General features: G+C 51.3%; 1 protein-coding gene across 7 annotated transcripts; it reads right to left on the bottom strand.

The window, feature by feature from the left end:
• On the bottom strand, positions 1-15,427 carry Stk11ip (serine/threonine kinase 11 interacting protein). 7 transcript variants are annotated; one of them, XM_032901421.1, is made up of 24 exons: positions 15,124-15,425; positions 12,369-12,574; positions 12,102-12,176; positions 11,774-11,869; positions 11,318-11,425; positions 11,119-11,190; positions 10,098-10,224; positions 9,796-9,965; positions 9,592-9,687; positions 9,420-9,461; positions 9,089-9,238; positions 8,818-8,902; positions 8,003-8,353; positions 7,654-7,859; positions 7,236-7,352; positions 6,930-7,107; positions 4,838-5,050; positions 4,621-4,724; positions 3,616-3,713; positions 3,343-3,521; positions 3,036-3,117; positions 2,783-2,871; positions 1,999-2,247; positions 1-1,223 (listed from the first exon to the last, which is right to left on the bottom strand). In XM_032901421.1, exons 1-23 carry the CDS (start codon positions 15,182-15,184, stop codon positions 2,000-2,002), a joined length of 3,153 nt encoding a protein of 1,050 aa, XP_032757312.1. In that variant the 5' UTR covers positions 15,185-15,425; the 3' UTR covers positions 1-1,223; position 1,999. The 7 variants fall into 7 exon arrangements, with proteins under 7 accessions (XP_032757312.1, XP_032757315.1, XP_032757313.1 ...); XM_032901424.1 differs by having other exon boundaries at positions 2,801-2,871; XM_032901422.1 differs by having other exon boundaries at positions 7,654-7,856.
• Positions 15,428-19,267: the final 3,840 nt, after the last annotated feature.

Genomic DNA, 19,267 nt, shown 5'->3' with positions numbered 1-19,267 from the left:
TATTTTGGGGAAGTTTTAATTTACTTCAATTAAAAATTCAGGGCAGCACTGAACAAAAGAGAAGTAGGTGAGATTATTTTGTGAGCCTCGGCACAGGCCTGTCTGGGTCTCCTGTAGGCAGTACCGGAGGACAGCTATTCCAAGAGCACTTGTTGTTGGCCTGTCAGTCCTAAGACTTGGCATTTCCCCCTCACCCTCCCAGCAGACCAGACAGGGCATTGCCTGGTGGAAATTAACCTCAAGAATCAGTCTCTTGGTTGATAGCTGAAGTAACCACTCTTTTTTTGGGGGGGTGGGGATATGAATACATGTGCAAAGATAGGTATTGAAATTTCTGGACAGGTACAATGCTTGGCTCAAGAGGTGACCTCCAGAGTCAGCAATGAGGAATCTCACTTTTTATTGTAGGTCTTTATTTAAAATGTAAACTTTAGGAAGAGGGGAAGTTCACAATTTTTTCACAGTTGGTGGCTCAGCATTCATCTCAGCACTTAGAAGGCAGTCAGGTCTCCATGAATCCAAAGCCAGCCTGGTCTACATAGCCAGTTCTAGACCAGCCAATGTTACATGGTGAGACCCTGTCTCAAAAAGAACAATGAAAAATCTGAATGGGCCCAACTATTTGATTGGCAGTGATCCCATGCAAGGCCACAGGATAGGTCACAACCTGCTTGGGTACATCTGTGTCAGTAATCCTACTTTGCTAGAGCAGGACTGGAGAAGGGTCTCAGTGCAAACAAGGTTGCTTCCAGGAAGAGATAAATAAGGGGGCAGGCAGGCTTTATGAGAGACATTTCTATGTACCACCCAGGACACCCGGCATGGGAACAGCTTTATAGATACCTGAGAGAAAGTGCTGGAAAAACATTTCCACTGACCACCTAGCCTGCTCTACTGGGCAGATCACCCAAGGGCCAGATGGGTTCTCTTGTCCTTCTCTTAAGCTGTGAGTCACTTCGAGCCTCACAAGCCAGTGGCCAACAGCAGCCAGCAAGCAGCCAGACCCAGAGACCAGGAGAAAGGGCTTTGGCAGTGCCACTCTAGAGCGAGTCAGTGAAGTCGGTGAAGACACTTTATCGATCGAGGTCCAGAGCCTCCTGGGTTACTGTCCGGAGTCCAATGGAAAACAACTCTTCCCAGGGCTCCCGAATCCAGGCCAGCAGGTCTGTCAGCTGCTCCCCACACACAACACGGAGTGCCCAGAAACTCTCCAGCCGAGACACCTGGTAGATTGAGCCAGGGGAAAGATGGGAAGAGACATACCAAGAGTCCGAGGAAGGTCTTAAGAGAGGACACACCACCATTGGTTTTTAAAGGCTCATGTCCTCATCTCCCAAACCCCCACTATGTGACACTGCATTAAAGGGCAACTCTGAGCTTTAAAGTCAGTCAGTCAGTCAGCAGCCCTAGTCAGCACTGTCTGAGGGCTCTAGAGGGCTGCTGCTCACAGTTCCATCTTTATCTCCCATGCTGTAGGGAACACGAGGTCTAAAGTCAATTCCAAGAACTGTGCAGGTTCAAGTCCTGACGCTACCCTGTGACCTGTCCAAGTTTCATGTCTCTGAGCCTTAGTTACATCATCTGTAATACAAGACTAACAATAGCACCTCCTCCTCGGGTTAGAGTTGTGAAGGTCAAACGGTTGTGTACAATACAATGGGTAGGCTGATCACACCAGCTAGGTATTTCAGTACAGGGCTCCAAGGCCAGACATTCCCACAGCTGGCTGCTGCTTTCTACACATGCTCCTTACCCAAACCCAGGTCCTTACATCAGGACTCTATCCCCACTATATGCCTGCGCCTCCTTTAGCACCATCCCAATCCATTCCATACTTCCTAGATGCACTGCCACATTGTACACACACACACACACACACACACACACACACACAGACACACACAGATACACACACACACAGACACACACACACAGATACACACACACACACACACACACACACACACACACACACACACACACACACACACACCACACCTCATCGTGAGAAGATCAGCCGCAGGTCCAAGGGGCTTGTGCGATACAGCTGCACAGAGCTCAGACTGCTGAGTGGTTGCTGCTCCCTGACCTGCAAAGAAGGACCTGGCCCCTGGGGAGCAGGCTGCTCAGAGGCTTCACCAGACCCCACTGGGAGGGGAGATTCTGCATGGGACCCTACAGGGTCTTCATCTAATAGGTACAAGGTGGACAACGTCAGCAACAGGGACACAGGACAGGTAGAGGAGCCTGCAGAGAGAGGGAGGGGGGCAAGATGATGCCTAGAGTGCAAGGTTATGTTTGACCTAGATCCCCAGACTAGTGTCCTAGTGCTGCCCTGGAGAAGGGGTGTAAGCCGCACTGAAGAGTTGGCCACAAATCGGCACTCTGCTTCCACGAACTCCAGCGACCACTAACAGCCAAAAGACCTGGAGGCCTAAAGTGAGGGAGCCAGCACCCCAGCCACCCCAATCAATGGCCCATGGCCTCTCGACAGGATGAGTAGAACATATCCAGCTGATGACCCACTTTAGGAAGACTGGATGCCAAAGCTAAGGTCTCTGAGCAGCTGAAGCGCTAAGGATCTCCTGGCCCACATGGAGAAGTGGGAAACAGCCATCCTGTAGCAGACAATGCCTGCGAGGGTGAGGGTAGCGTCCTGCAGTGCAGGCATGCTGCGAGGGTGAGGAGTCCAGTGCCAGGGACTGAGCACTACTCCGTGGGTACGACAGGGGCAACAGTGGACAGGCCAAGGGCAATACAGCTACAGAAACCAGGGACGCACCTGCAGACTCCGCCTTACCTTCAGCCAGGAAGGCCCGAAGGTAGAAAAACTGGGGCGCCTCTGCGGAAGTATCTTTCCCCAGCAATGGCCTGTGGAGATCACAGCAGACACAGGAAGAGAATCAGCCAGGGCAGGATGGGCTTCAAGGAGTGGGAGTAGCTGGGCAGATGTGGACACAAGTACGGGACTATATAGGTCTGGGATTTGTCAAGAGAAGACCTGGATACCACCTAACCCTAACCTGCTGACTCACCAGAGCCGATGCTGCGGGGTCACCGTCTCCTCTGTGGCACTGATGCAGTTCCTCTGGGTACGAGGCAGAGACTGCAAAACCCCTGGAGAAAGCCAGCCAGAGACAGAAACCCTCAGAGGCCTCTGCAATCCTCTACCTCAGCCTCGACCCTGGCTAAGCTCTGCTAACCCTGGACCTCAGAAACATCTCCCAGTGGGGTTGACGGAACAGGAAGTTCCAGGACCATCTACTGGTGAGCACCAAACTGAGCAGCAGGCCCCGAAAGCCTCACTTCCTTGTCATCCCTCCCAGCGAGAGTCTCCCTCACCAGTGAGCTCCTCAAGGAAGGCACGGCACTGCCTGGCATCTCGGGGCAGCAGCACACAGTGGCCAGTCCCAGCTGCCCACTCTAAACGAAGGCTCTGGCCTGCGAGGCCAAGCTCCATGCCACTCAGATCCTGCAGAGGAATGGCCAGGGTGGGCTCGAGCCAGCTAGCAGGAGGCCCGCTGTGGAGAGAGCAGAGTAGCCAAGACTAAGAGGAGGATAGGATGAGGTTGGCAGGACTGTGACACGGCCTCAGGTCTACACTGGCACACTCACCAGATGGGCCCTGTCACCTTCAACAGGTAAAGCATACGGTCAGACACAACCACAAGGCACAGAGACTCCCTCGTGTGGCCTGCTAACACCACCGGCACCTAAGGGTAGAGAAGGCTGATGAGCAACCAGAAATAAACCAAGCAGACAGGAGCCAGACCAAAAGCTGGGCTGTACTCCAACCCGAGTTACTATCACCGACATCTACACTTCACTATTTGTGACCCTGCAATCGCCCTCCCACCTACCCCAGTGTGTCTAGGCCTCCCCAGCATCCTCTCCCCATTCCAACCCATCCCCCACTCTCGGACAAGACTATCGTAAGTAACAAGTCTGCCCATCACTGCCCTGATTCAAACCCTCTGGGTAGTCACTAGACCCTCCCACCTTCCCTGGCAGACAAGGCAGGTGCTCCTGGGCAGTGTTCCCAGCCTCCTAGACTCCGAGGAACCTGCCTCTAGGCCTGCACATGGGTTGTCCCATCTTTCCCACGAGCTACCTTCTCTCGGGCCTTGTGCATTTACAGCTGCCTTCTACAGCATGGACCCACGCAGGCTGAACCAGGCAGCCCCTCTAGGGCCTTGCCCTGATGCAGCAGCTCCACGCTGCGTAACCCTGTTTCCCTATGACTAAAGGCAAGACGGCTGCATGGCTGAGCCTGAGTGTCCTGGACAGGAGGAAGTGATAGCATGTGTTTGTGCTGACAGGAGGACCCATTACCAGGTAGGTGCCGGGCCGGGCGGGCTGGGCTGGGCTGGGCTGGGCTGGGCTGGGCTGGGCTGGGCTGGGCTGGGCTGTGCTGTGCTGTGCTGTGCTGTGCTGTGCTGTGCTGAGCGACAGAAACCTGCTCTCGGCCTGTGCTCTGCATCAAAGAGCATTATCCCTACCTGGACAGGATAACTGAACCTTAAGTGTGAAGAACCATGCCACACAGCAACTATCCACTGCTGCTGAAACCCAAGCATCTGACTCGAGGCCCAGGGCCATCGGTCAGTGGGTGGCACAGACCTTGGTGCAGCACTGGAACTCCTCCTCGGAGTCACTGAACACCTCAACATCCAGGAAGAGCCGGAGTCGGTGGTCCACAGATCGAAAACCTGCGTGTCCAAGGGCTATGAACAACCAATGAGTCATCGGCCTGACTCTGGGAAACCACAGCTCCAATTTACCCTCCCCAGGTCCTCTCCCTCCCCAAGCACACTTCCACTGTTTCACCCATACTCACTCGGGCTGAGATTCCAGCTGCTGCAGCCATGGGATATGGATGCCTGAGGTGGGATGCCGTCAGGCACACTGGGACAGCCACCGTGGTCAGCAAGGTCACAGGCAGAATCTGATGATTGTTCTTCCTGGTTCCGCTCTCTACTAGGGACCTCCCCAGACACAGCTAGGAGAACCACATGGTCACTCCCACAGTTTGGACACACAACAGGAGATTCTGGAGGGTGGGACAGACACGCTGTGAGCCTCCCAAGGGCACGATGCACACAATGCTCCTGCCACCATCCAACCTCCTCATGCTATCTCTAGCTCGTCCCAGCCAGCATTCCCAACATCCCACCCTCACCCCTATATCTAAGCACAGTCTCTAATCTGCCTCTCCCCATCCCTGAGGGTCAAGCTAGCCCATGGCCAACAGCCTCCTAAAAGTACAGCCTATCTTCTAATCCCCAGGTACTGCAAAACCAAATCAGAGCAAGTTAAGATTCCCAGGCCCCAAGTAAAGGCACTGTGAGCCTCCCAGTGTTCTGGGGAAGAGACAGGCAGATCCCTAGAGCTCGCTGGCCAGACAGTCTACACAAACTAAGGTGGAAAATGACTGAGGAGGACACCCAAGGTCAGTCCCTGGCCTCCACTTGCACATACAAACACACACACACACACACACACACACACACACACACACACACACACACACACACAAACACACAAACACAGAACGGTGGTGGTGGTGACGACGACAATGATGATAACAACTAAGACCAAAACCAAGACTGGGGAAGGCAAGGAGGTCCCTCATGCCAGGCAGGTTTAAGTCCCAGCTTCATTAACTATAAATGGATAATTTTGGACCAGCCATCGGAGCTCGTCTGAGCCTGACCACTATCTGTAAGATGATAATGAAAAATCACATCTGCCTCAAGGAGTCGGCAGGATGGGTGAGTGGATGCAAGTAAATGAAGGATGTGGATCAACAACGAGGGGAGAGATGGAGAGATACTGAATGGCTACAGAATTCTAGGCATGTGCTAGCCCCACATCAATATTATTATGTGGCGGCTCCATCAAAACTTTTCCATCCCATTTTGCAAAGAAAGAAAAAACAAAATAACAGCAGTAGCATATATGAGGGACCTTCGTTTTGTGCCAGGGGCTATGGTTGGCGCTTTATTGTCATATTGAAGACTCGCAAGGTAGCATGCACCTGTAAATCCCAGCACTCAGCTGAAGCAGGGGAACTATCCCAAAGTCAAGGCCAGCTTCAGGTATATTCAAGTTTGAGGCCAGCCTAGTAATATGAGACTTGGTCTTGAAACATCAAAACCTTTAAAGAGAAAATCTACCAATGCAGAAGCCACAGTGTCTACAGGAGACAGTCAGAATCCAGAAAGAGCTGTGATGTCTGTCACACTGCTTATGTGGCTATGCCTGCCGGGTCTGCCAGGGCAGGCTCACAACTGACACTGACACAGGGCATTTTTCTGGAAAAAAAATAACTTAGTCCTGCTATGTCTGCTGCCAAGAAGTGTGGCTGACAAAAACTGTGTTTCACATAGCTGTTATCCAGAGTTTCCCTTCCTTCTTCAATGTCTCCAAAGCCCTTATTGTTTGAGTGGCCTATAGTGAAGCAATCCCAAGATCAGAATACAAAGAGAGACCACAAGGTGCCGTATCCTATCAAGTGCTTACAAGGTCAGTCAAGGAGGGAACTTGTGCCAACCACCAAAGCAGCTCACTCAACAGCCATTGCACAGAGGACACACGACGACCTGGGGCTGCACGGAGGGCTCAGGAGGCTTTACGCCATTCCTGAGATGTTACCCACAGACCGCCAAAAGCCAAAAGTGATGAAAACCTGAAGAGTGTGTTTAAGCACAGTCACAGAAAAGCACTTCCGGATTCTGATGGGACCGTTTAAACGGTTAAATGCAGCAGTAGGCAGTGAGTCCTATTTCTCCCTCAGGCCAAACAGCTGCCTCCACTCTCCTAAGTACGTCTTCCCTCGGGCTCTCTCTCTCTCCATACTCCTCTCTGAAACATCTTCCTTGCAGTGGGGAGAGCTGGGTGGCCAAGGAGGCCAAGGGCACAGCTGGTACCTGTATTTTGAAACAGAGGCTTCCAGCCGTCGTCACTCTCCAGTCCCAACCTGGGCTCCTGTGGCTTGAACTCACAGCTACAGCGCAGGCACTGGAATCTGGGCCCCTGTGGGTCCTTGGCCTCCCCAGGCTGCTGGTCTTTCATGCTGGTGAATGGGGTCAGTACAGCAAGTAGCTCCTGAGGAAGGTGGGGAAGGTGGGTCAGAAGCAGCTAGCCGTGAGCAGGTGGACCCGCCTGGCCGACCTCTAAGCCTCCAGCCTGAAGCTGCTGCCCCCACCCTTCCACCTGCCTCTGGATTCCATCACCTGGATGGCTTCATGGGCCTCTGGCTCCAGCACAGCATAGCAACGCAACTGCCGGTCGGGACAAATGTAGGAAAAGCGCAGAACAAGAACTGGAGCCCCAGAGGGTGGGCCTGAGCCCTGTGCAAGAAAGGAGGAAAAGGGATCAGGACTACATGGAGCTTGGAGAAAAACAGGAACTCTGGAGCCCACAATACTAGTGCTGACATCAAGCCCTTGTGAGGCCCATCTTTCCGTCCACCTTCCCAAGTCACACACGACAGCCCTGCACACACCCAGCACCCCTCCCTGGCACCAACTTCTCATGAGAGAGGATGGGAAACACAGAGCCCAGCGCCTGGCACACAAGAGCCAACAGGTTCTCAAAGACGACTCTGGAAAGCCAAGAACCCCTTCCCAAGCACCTGACCCCACAACTCACCTCAGACCCTGGTTCTCTCTGGCTTTCGGTCTCTGACTGTAGCTCAGCTGACACCAGGCTCTGTAGCTCCAGCTGCTCCAGAGTCTGGGCTGCTTGGAGTCCCACTTCAAACAAGTGGGCAGAAGTGACCCGGAGAAAGCACTCCCTTCCTTGCACGCCCTCAGTTCCCTGCAAGGGACACACCAACATGGGGCGACAGAGCTCTGCTGCGGAGAGACCACAAGAGACCTGGAGTGAAGAAAGCGTCCAGGCCTCTGCTATCCCGTGAGTGGTTTTCTACCCAGCCTGGCCTCTCCTGTCCGTCTAACATTGGATACCCCCAAAGCCCCTATGTTCGCAGGGCTCTCACCTTCCACTGCCTTCTGCTCCTGCTCCTCCTCCTCCTCCAGGGCCTCTCTCGATCCCTCTTCTCTCTCCTGTTCTTCCCTCTCTTCTTCGTGGGGCTCCGGCTCCACCCTGCCTTCCTCTGACACCTTCTCTGGCGATTCCTTAGTGTCTTCCCCTATGGCTGGAGGGCTGCATGCAGTCTCCAGGCTCTGGGCATCCAGAGGAGGGGTTCCAAGGGCAGAAGTCTTGGTGGTGGCAAGAGGGGGGCTCCCCATGGTCTCCAGGTGGCTCCTATACTGCAGCCAGTCACAGCCAAACCGCTCCCGGAAGCTGGCCAGCAGCTCAAGTTCCCGGTGTTGCTGCACAAACCACCCTGAGATGGAGGAGGACATAGAGCTAAGGCCCCACCCAGACCCTGGCTGACCCCAGCCTCTCTCTCTGGCTACTCTTCACCAAGCATGTCCTACAGAATACTATGACCATAAGCAATCCTGGACCACACACGAAACAAACATAGCCACACATCTCAGACTCGGAGGAGGCTTGTAGGAAAGAAACCTGTTTCACATTGTTTCAGCGTGTGCTTCCGAAATGGTTGTGGCCATAAAATCTCTTTATTTTAAAATCTTTAGCGCCCTATAAAATTCACGCTCCTTAGGAGAATGTGGCCTGGAAGCAGATCTCTCTCTTTGGACTAAACTAAAAAGACAACAGACTGAGGGCCCTCCTCAATAATCCATACCACCCCAAAATGAAGTTTCTTCTCTGACGCCTACATGTAAGGCAACGTCAAGACTAGAGAGGACTGGAAGGGAGACAGTAGGAGGGTCAACTTACCAGCCGGGGAGGGGTCCAGAGTGCGAAGTTCTGGGTCTGTGTCACTGGGCTCAGAGATGCTAGCCCGCCTCACACGGACTCGGCTCTGGTTTGGACAGAGATGGAGGTCTATGAAAGCCAACCTGGCCATCCATGGCCACCTACCTAACTTACCATAAAATACCAAGTCCTAAGCAGGACAATGCCTTCCTGTTGCTAGTCTACCAAGTTACCCACGGTACCAGTAAAGAGACCACGAGAGTCCAGGCACAAACCAGCAGAAGCCACTCACCTTAACCTTACGAAGTGGAGCCTGGGCCGCAATGCCCCCTGAGGAGAGGCTATCACTCAGCTCAGGGCCGCCTGAGGTTTCAGTGGTACTCCCCATTGGCCAGGACAAAGGTTGGGTCATGGGACCAAGCCGTGAAGATTCTGAAGGCTGCTGTGTGACGACAGGAATGGGTCAGACCCAAAGGAGCACCTCTGCCTGCTGGAGCTAACCAAGAGGAGGCTCCTACTTTCCACTGACCAGGAAGACTCTCCTACCCTGTCTCCCAAGCTACCGTCCTCCCCCTTCATGTCATCCCACACGTTCTCCTTCATCCTATCCCCACCCGACTGACCTGAAGATCCTTCAGGGACAAAACCTTGCCATCAAGCAGGAACTGTGCAAGACAAAGGAGAGGACAGTGCTCGAGATGGAGCCCATCACAATGACTCCAAAAACTCACAGCACCATAGAGTGACTGGGACTTTGGCCTCTCAGTCAGGGACAGACACGAGATAATCACTCACGCCATGAGCAGCATCTCTGGCCCGAGGTGACAAGTACTGAGCGGTGGTTGCACGGTGTGCAGGGTGGAACCACAAAGGGTTACCTTCCAGATAGAGCTGAGGGCAGAAAGGGGACAGCGTAAGCACAGGATGCCCCTATGTGAAGGCACAAGGAGAATCAGACCTGAAGGTGGCTCTCAGGCCCATTAGGCACTTGTGTCTTACCTTACGGAGCTCAGCCAGCAGCCATAGTGGTGCCAGCTCTGTGTGTCCTTCTAGAAGGTTATAGGCCACATCGAGATGCCGCAGGTTCTTCAGCTGCTCCAGGCCTAGGGCAGAGGAGAGAAGGCCTTGTGGAGGCATGTTGTGGGTGAGGGGGTGTGTTGTTGTGTTCCCCGGACAGAAGTAGGAGGAGAAAGCACCACAGTGCTATTTCTAAGTCCTCATGAGGCTCAAGACGCCAACCCGAGCCGCTCCCGTCTGCTTCCTTCCAGACTGACGCCACCCCATGTACGCTTGCTACTCACCCTGAAGGCTCCGAAGCTCATTGGCCCTCAGGATCAGAGTCCCCAGAGCAGCCCCTGACGGTCCCATTCTTGGCATCAAGCGCAGGTGGTTATAGGAGATGTCCAAATGGTACAGCTCAGATAAGTCCTGGCGGTGGGTGAGGAGACAGAGGTTCTCAATCAACTTGACAAAGCTCTGGGCAGGGTCCTCTGTGTTATCCTCTCAAATGCACGTTGGCCTACGAAACTGCAGTGCCAACACAAATGACTTCCTCTACCCCGCACTGAAAGGGCTGAACAAACGTCAGCACCTTCCCAACAGCTCCAGGCTACACCCCTGGACGGTAGCTCCAACCTCTAAGTTCCCACCTGAAAAAGACAAGGCTCTGAGGAACACTCAGAGCAACCAAAGAAATCCTCAGCTTCAGCCATGGGGTCTGTCTCCCAGGCTCTGAGGGACAAGGATAACTACCTAGGCAGTCAGTGCAGTCAGTGGGAAACCCATGCACTTCAGGGTGGGCCCAGCGCCACTTCCTGACTTGTGAATTCCCAGCTCCCTGAGTGCCGCTGACGTCCACGCCTTTCCCACACCTCCATTCTCCAGTCAGTTCACTTTGAATCCTCCCCATGTTACTTCTCACTGAAGAACCCTTACCACTTTAACAAGTACTCAGCCCTGCCTATCTTTAAGTGAGGACAGAAAGGACACAGGGAGAGGGTTTGTCACCATCACAGAATCTATCACTTCTGAGCCACACACTAGGCTAAGGGACATAGGTACTCCTCACGGACTACTGTGATGTGTACCTTACAGGTGAACGAAGCAGGAAGCTGACTGACTTGCCCTAGGTCATCCAGTATTCCAAGCCTTGTTGTATGCTAGAGGAGAAACCCACACACAGAACTGACTCTCACAGTACGGATGTGCCTCCTCCTAGGCCCCAGAGCAATGTGGAGCCCAAGCTAATCAGTGTGTGAGAGAGAGAGAGAGTGGAGCCAGCTGAGGGCCAAGCCCGTCAGCGCTCAGGCAGACCCCTCTTACCATCAGGAAGCCTTTGCAGTCCTGGATATGGTTGTGGCTCAGGTTGAGGAAGCGCAGAGCGGACAGGAGTCGCTGAAGGAGATTGGAAAAGGAAGCACAAGAAGGTTCTTCCCACAAGGATGCCTGTCAAACAGCTGGCAATCCCCCCAAAGGACCCTCCTTTCCCTCCCCAAAGGCACTTCCCTTGGGGGACACTCACCAGGGAGCTGTCTAAGTTGCTGAGTGCATTGTAGCTGAAGTCGGCAGAGAGCAAAGCTAGCCAGGGGAGGGCAGAGCAGAGGTCCCCACCGCAGGCCGACAAGAGCTCCTGGATAGGGGACAGGCATAACTACAACTTCACTCTCTGCCTTCTCCCCAGACATGCTCAATCCTCCAGTCCCCCTTTCATATGTACCGGCTCTACCTGGAGACCCCGCAGCTCTGAAGATAGCTCAAGTCTCTGTCCCTAAAGAGCAGACCATGGGGACCACATGCAGACCATGGGGAGACAGACACTAGACGATACACAGCTTGGTGTGACTGTAAACACACAGACAGGTGTAGAGTGCTGTGGCGTCACACAGGACAGAGGGAGGAGAACACTGGGAAACCACAGAGCTTGGTCTTCTGTATTTCGCAGGATAAGGCATGAGGGTCCACCCCTCGCCCTCCTTACCTCTAGTGCCTGGATGCTTCTGTTACAAACCAGTGTCTCCAGCTGTGAGTAGATGCCGCGGAGGCCACACAGGCTGTGGATAGGGACTCCTCGAAGCTAGAACAAGAGAAGAAAAAGAGGAAGGTAAGCAAAGCTTCAAGGATGACGAAGGCCTCATCCCTACTTTTTCTGATGGGAAGGAGGGAAAAGATCCAAAGCCCAGCTTTGGTTTGAGGAAGTGTGAATGGAAAAGACCTCACTGAGGAGCAATGTAACATTCAGACATGACTTCCCACCAAAAGGCTTTGCACTAGTTTCTGCCCACCCATATGTTTTAATACTCCCTTACCTCCAGCTGCCGAAGGGACTTGAAGGGGAAAATCTTGATAGGCCCTGGAAGGCCAACACCAGGGGTGTGGACCAGCTGAAAAAGGAGCATTCGGGTTACTGATGCACGGCAAGCTCCCTCTCACCCGCACCACTTCCTCAGCATAAGCACCGGTAGGTATCACTGACACCATCTGGATCTTAGCCTCAAAGCCTTCTCACACCCCACCCCATCCCCTGCCTTCCCTAGAGCTCTCTGTATGTCCTATCCCCGTGCCCCTCCTAGGACCTTGAGTGACAGTGTTTTCTGCAGCACATCGAAGAGGAACTGAAGCTGGAGGATGACTGGTGAGTCTGCAGGGTGGGAGGGAAGAGCCACAAAGCCTGTCTGGCCGGGGCCCCATGGCCCTAGGTACAATTCAAACACTCTGTTCAGCTGCTGCAGTGTGGCTGTTAGCAGGCTCAGTGTGCTACAGCCAGAGAGAACTGCATCCCCTGCAGGAAGAAGGGAAAATGGGAAGGAGGACAGAATGAAGGTCTTTCCTTCTGGGCCCCCAAAATGAACCCATTCCCGTATGTACTGAAGATATTCCACTGAGAAATCAAACTGTCTACCTCCTCCTCAGCTCAAACATCTTCTATAGCTCGCCATTTTAAAAAACAATCAATCAAACAAACAAAAATCTAGCTTTTCGTAGCCTAGGCTACTTACGGAGTTGGAAACATAGCCCACTTGGCTCACAGCGCGCGCTCTCCTCCCCCTCTCTCTCTCTCTCTCTCTCTCTGTCTCTCTTTCACTTTGATATAGCCCTTTCTACTGCCAAGCTGAAGATCATCTTCACCCAGCAAAGCAAAGCAATACCTCTGGGGGCTATGGAGATGACTCAGTCAGTAAAGGACTGGCTGAAAAGCCTGAGAATCTGAATCTGACCTCCACCACCTACATAGTGGTGGGAACGGAAGAGGAAGACATAGAAAGATCCCTGGGGCTCAATGGTTAGCCAGTCTAATTAATCAGCAAGCTCTAGGTCTCAGTGGGAGACGCTCTTCTCAGAGAACAAGGTAGATAGCTTCTGAAACATGAGGGCTCTGGCTGTCCTCTGGCCTTGACACAAAGGTGTCCTCCACACACAAAATAAAAACCTTTAAAGAAATAATACCCCTGCACTTTCCACCCTGCAATCACCCACTTTTACACAAAGGCTGACTGTATGTCGATCCTTCCTTCTTTTTCTGGTGTAAGAATGACACGCACATTTATAGACATTCTCAAACAACACTGAAATGCACGTTGCTGTTCATTACAGCAATTCTTTTTTTTTTTTTTTTTTTTTCTGGAGCTGAGGACCGAACCCAGGGCCTTGCGCTTGCTAGGCAAGCGCTCTACCACTGAGCTAAATCCCCAACCCTATTACAGCAATTCTTAAAGCTGTTCTACTTAATTAGATTATCAGCCCTGTGAGGACATCTTTCAGATATTCCCCACTTATCCCTCTATCAGGAAAGTACATTTATAATAGCTGTAGACATTTTTTAATATATTCTGAAACCAGGTGTGGTGGTGCACACCTTTAATCCTTCAGAAGGTGGGAGACAGAGGCAGGTGGATCTCTGTCAATTCCAGACCAATGCCACATAGTGAGACCCTGTCCCGGGAGGGAGACAAAAATCAAGAAGTCAAAAAATGTTGCAGAAGTCAGTGGAGGAACATCGCACACCTGTGATTCCATTGGATGACTCGCTGAAGCGAAAGATCAGAATTTCAAGGCCAGCTCGGGGTACCAAGAGATAGCAGAGATCTCCCACACCCTTCCCTCGGCTTCCCCCAAATAAACTTATGGAATCATAGTACAATTATCAAAACCAGAAAAATCGGTGTTGGTATAATAGTTACTGCATTAGCTCTATTCTGCTAGTGTAGATTATGACAACCACCACCGTAATCAAGACATGAAACAATTCCATCCCCACGATCATATCACAGTCATATCCATGCAACCCATGATTCCTAGCCTGGGAACCAAGTCAGATTTTTGCTGAATAATAAATCTTACAAAGAGATTTTCTATGTACTAGACACTGAGTATAGACATACACATGATTTAAGGAGTCCCTTGGAAGTCTAGAAAAGGCGCAAACCAGAAAATGAACTGCCATTAAGAGACTCCACGGATGCCATGGGAGTGTACAGATATCGATTAGTACAGTGTACTAATGTCATCCAGGTACCACATGCCAAATGACTCCCCTGCCTCATCTACATCACATCATATCTCCTAAAGACATCTATTAAGCCCACTTTACAGACAGGGAAACTGAGGCTCAAAGAAGAATCTCCCCTTACCCCCCACCAGGGTGCTCGAGATTGAAGTCAAAGTTTTGTACACTCTAAACATATGCTCTGCTACTGAATCATATCCCCAGCCCTCAATCAAGAATCATCTTGATTGTGATCATGAGCTGATAACTGATATATATCTGTGATATCAAGTCAAAGCTTGTTTCTACCACAACTGATGTCAACCATGTAACAACACGGTGAGCTTCCCCATGCCCAGGCACCCGGGAAGCAACTATAGTAACACTATCTTTTGAACACTTACTATGCACTGCACTAAATAAGCTAACCAAAATCCCGATATATTTTGCGTTCAGTACGATCACTATGCTAACCTATCTGTGAAGAATACTAACTCTATTAGATTTATCAAAATCTAATAGAGTTGGGACTAACCTACGTGGGTCTCACTCCAAATCTCAGGTGTTTAAGGTGCTATACTTGGCTTTCTGTACAAGTGATTATGTTGTCTCCAAGCGTTTAATCTATTAATGGTCCCTTCCCTCTGAAGGGTTAAGTGGTATGAGGGATGGATCGAGTTTAGACTGTCAAAGACGTGACTGGAAACAACGCAGCACAAGGAACACACCCAGAAGACTCTGGAACCTCGTGACCTCGCCGGCAGTGACTCAGTGACTCCCGGCGTTTCTGGACAGTATCGAACACACTCAGGACTCCCAACCAGATAAGCCAGAAGTCCACTCACCCGACTCCCGCAAAAGTCCCGCGAGCTTCCACACTACTGAGTCCCGCGGGGCGGTCGTCATAGCCACGGGACGCTGGGGGGCGGAGCTTGGGAAAAGGGGAAGCGGAAGAGCCTCAGGTGGGCGGTGTCCACAAAAACCCAGAGCTTTCGTGCAAATGGAGGCGTCGCGCAATGTAAAAAGTAAGCAACAGCTATAAAGGACGTCTTCTCTGACCCCCTTTCCAAAAACATAGGACCTCCGGAGCCCATGGGCCCTCGTGACCCGCACTCCAATCACTTTGGCAGTCAGACTCCTTTAGAACAGGAAGTCCCACCCCGGAAAGCAAAGGACCTACCGGAAAGCCTGCCTTCTCTACCGGAAGCCACGCCCTGGGCGAGCCGATGTGTCAATAGAACAGCGCGAGCCTGGATTAAGCCCCCGAGCTGGGCCTCAGGTCTAGCTCTGCTCTGGGTGGCCCCTTGAGCGGAGAGAGAAACCTGACTCCTTGTTTGCAGACTGGGCGGGGAAGCAAAGTTTGGAGAAATGGGATTTTGTATTAGAAGGAAAAGAACTCATCCAAAACAAATACTGGTTTTCCAGTTAAACAGCTGCCCTGTGCTCCTTGCGAAGTTCTTTTATGTCAGTCAGAAGGGCTAAGGCTGGCAGGGATGCCACCTCTCAAATCCCCCTTGCTGTCATAGTCCTCAGTCTCTAGATTTTTATTTTTCCTTAGCACACTCTCAAATTGGTCCCTGGTCTCTTATTTCAGAGCTCTGGAAACTGAGGCAGGAGGGTCTCAATGAGTTCGAGACCAGCCTGTTCTAAATAGGGAGCTCCAGGCTATCTAGGGCTACATAGTGAGATCCGATATCAAAAACAAAAATTAGTCACTGGTAGTGACGTGAATCCAGTTTTCTCTTCCTTCCTTCCTTCCTTCCTTCCTTCCTTCCTTCCTTCCGTTTCTTTCTTTCAACTGTATTTATGGCTTAGTACACCTGAAATTAAAATAGTTTTTATAGGTCTGAAAATAAAATACATGCACAGAACTTAGGTTATTTACCTGCAAAGGTCATTCAGTGAGTAATAAAAGCAAGACTGATGAGTTTTCTAGCTTCCAAATTGTCATTGTAGCTTTTACGCTGGCTCCTGGTCTGTCAGTTGACATCAACTTCTGAACTACATTATGAAAACATTTTTTTGGATGAAATAGTTAGGGTTTAGGAGGGAAATGTCTTTTATGCAACACCCCTTTCCAATACAAGAAAGTTAAAAATGAATTGTAGGACTGAAGAGATGGCTTAATGATTAAGAGCACTGGCTAGGCTTCCAGAGGACATGAGTTCCATTCCCAGCACCCGCAGGGCCACCTACAGGCATCTGTGACTCCACTTCAGGTGATCGTACAATCTCTTCTCATCTCCATGGACACTGCACATACATGGTGTTCAGGCATTGAGGCAAAACGTTCACACTTGCAAGTGTTTGTTTTGATGAGAAGTCTAGAAAAGAGTAGGGTTGGAGCCAGTCACCTTTATCTCAAGTTGTCAAGTTGGGGGCTAGAGGTGGTGGAGGTTTTCTCTAGCATGAACAAACTTCCTACATACAACCTCATGGATCCAGGGTATTTTGTGAAATTGGTAACCCCATTACATGGCAACTGTCAGCCCCTGTTTGTTGATCAACTAAAACTGGCTGTGGGGGAGAAGCCATAACTATTAAGTCAACTTTCACTATCAAGTCAAATTCTCTTAGGCAAAAAAAAAACAAAAAACAAAAAACAAAAACAAAAAAAAAAACATTCTTTTGAGATGGTGCCTTGAAACCCTTGCTTTTAGACTGGCCTCCCCAGCCCACAGTTCTGTGTAAAAATCCTCCATTCATATGGGGAGCCTGATAATTAGGTTTGTTCTACACTGCCAAGCTTCCAGATAAGTGAAAGAGAGAAAAATCAAAGAAAATGAAACTGTATTGGGGAGAGAAAAGCCAAACTAAAGAAGCAGCAAGATTATAAAGGTCCATTCCCGTCCTCCCTGAGGGGCCCACTCCCCTTTCTGTCCTTGGCTTGCAAGCCAGGCCTTGGCTGCCTTCCAAAGAATTCTCTCTCTCTCTTTTTTTTTCTCCGTCTCTTGCCTAAGTTACATTGTTCTGTTCTAAGTGTACTTCTGTAAAATGTTACTTAAAAAAAAAAAGTTTTAGTTAAAGGGAAAAAGAAAATCCTGTGTAACCAAAGCTACAAAAGAGAGAGAGAGGGAGAGGAGAGGAGAGGGAGGGAGAGGGAGAGGGAGGGAGAGGGAGAGGGAGAGGAGAGAGGAGAGGAGAGGGAGAGGGAGAGGGAGAGGGAGAGGGAGAGGGAGAGGGAGAGGGAGGGGGGAGAGAGAGAGAGAGAGAGAGAGAGAGAGAGAGAGAGAGAGAGGCGTACACATTCTAAGAGTCCATCAGATCCATAAGAAGAAAGCAAGAGCTGGACGGCCATTAAAGTGACCTGGCCAAAGAAAAACAAATCATGCTTATGATGAAAAAAATTAGGATTATTATAATAGTGTCAATTCAGTACATTTGAATCCCAGTCCCAACGGAGGATTTTAGAAATGGACAAGTTGATTCTAAAATATATCTGGGAGACTAAACATTTCCAGAGCCAAGAAACTTTGACAGGAAAAAAATGAAAACAAAATCCAAGAAACACTAACAGGGGCCTTCCCCTCCTAGACATCAGAGTGTCCTCCAAAGTCATGGTGACCAAAGCTGGTGATAATAGCCAAGGGATAAACAGTAATAGATTAACAGGACACAGAGCAGAATAATCGGCAATTCAACAGTCTTGGGAGAAGTGCCTATCTATCGGAAAAAGGCAAATTCCTCTCCTTGCATTCTGTACATGAGATTCCAGAAATATAAAAGTGCAAATTTTTTTCTAAAATAATAAAGAATGCATAGATAGATAGATAGATAGATAGTAGATAGATAGATAGATAGACAGACAGATCTGAGTGTGATGGCATATCTGATTGCCCAGATAAGGACAGGCCCATAGGCCCAACTACTAGAAAGAATGAAAAAGAAAGATCACTTTTGGGCTAGCCTACCCCAACTTAGCAAGAGGGTCTATCTCCAAAATAAAAAGTAGGGGACCTGGAGAGACAGCTCAGTGGTTAAAAAGAGTTGTTGCTGTCCCAGAGGACCCATGGTGGATCCTCACAACTGCCCTGCTTCCGGTACCTGCGAGCACCAAGTACAGAGCAGTAGACAGGCATACACGCAGAGAAATACCCACATACACAAAATAAAGATAAAGTGTTAAAGATGAAAGTATGAGCTGGGCGATGGTGGTGCACGCCTTTAATCCCAGCACTCAGGAGGCAGAAGCAAGAGGATCTCTGGATTTAAGGCCAGCCTGATCTACAGAGTGAGTTCCAGGACAGCCAGGGTACACAGAGAAACCCTGTCTCAGAAAAGGCATTGCCCACAAAACCTAACAATCTGAGTCTGAAACCCCAGGCCACACCTGGTGAAAAGAAAAAGCAAGTTGACCTCTGACTCTGACTCTGACACAGCCAGCACTGTTAGCATTTTTGCCTAGGCTCCGCCCCACAGTTACCTAGCAACAGCCAGGTGTGCCTGACTCACTATAAAAGGGGCTGCTTGCCCCCTCCTCTCTGGCTCTAGCTCTGTCCTCTTGCCCTTTACTCCCTCTCTCCCCATCCCCCTCCCCCTTCTCTCTCCAGGTGCTCAAGGCCGGCCTCTACTCCCCTCCCTCCCTCTCCCCTCTCCCCTCTCCTCTCCCTCCTTTTACTTTCCTTTTCCTTCTCCTTCCCCCTCTCCCCTCCCTCCCCCCCCCCCTCCCCTCCCCCCCCCCCTCCCCCTCCCCCCCCCCCCCCCCCCCCCCCCCCCCCCCCCCCCCCCCCCCCCCCCCCCCCCCCCCCCCCCCCCCCTCCCCCCCCCCCCCCCCCCCCCCCCCCCCCCCCCCCCCCCCCCCCCCCCTCCCCCCCCCCCCCCCCCCCCCCCCCCCCCCCTCTCCCCCTCCCCTCCCCCCCTCCCCTCTCCCCTCTCTCTCTCTGCCTCTCTGTCCCTTCTCTGTCTCCTCCTTCCCATGCCCAGATAAACTCTATTCTATACTATACTGTACTGTGGCTGGTCCCTCAGGGAGAAGGGATGCCTCAGCAT

The sequence above is a fragment of the Rattus rattus genome, chromosome 4 (genome assembly GCF_011064425.1).
Source record: "Rattus rattus isolate New Zealand chromosome 4, Rrattus_CSIRO_v1, whole genome shotgun sequence".
In the NCBI taxonomy this organism is placed as follows: domain Eukaryota; kingdom Metazoa; phylum Chordata; class Mammalia; order Rodentia; family Muridae; genus Rattus; species Rattus rattus.
The sequence above is the reverse complement of the archived record's forward strand: the minus strand, read 5'-3'. Positions and strand labels throughout refer to the sequence as shown.

Excerpts from the sequence above, each read along its gene's own strand:
- Stk11ip (XM_032901421.1), bottom strand. The coding sequence starts at position 15,184 with ATGACGACCGCCCCGCGGGACTCAGTAGTGTGGAAGCTCGCGGGACTT. Across the intron at positions 11,870-12,101 it reads AGTCCCTTCGGCAGCTGGAG|CTTCGAGGAGTCCCTATCCA; the intron begins GTAAGGGAGTAT and ends CTCTTGTTCTAG. Across the intron at positions 8,354-8,817 it reads TCTGGACCCCTCCCCGGCTG|GGTGGTTTGTGCAGCAACAC; the intron begins GTAAGTTGACCC and ends CCTCCATCTCAG.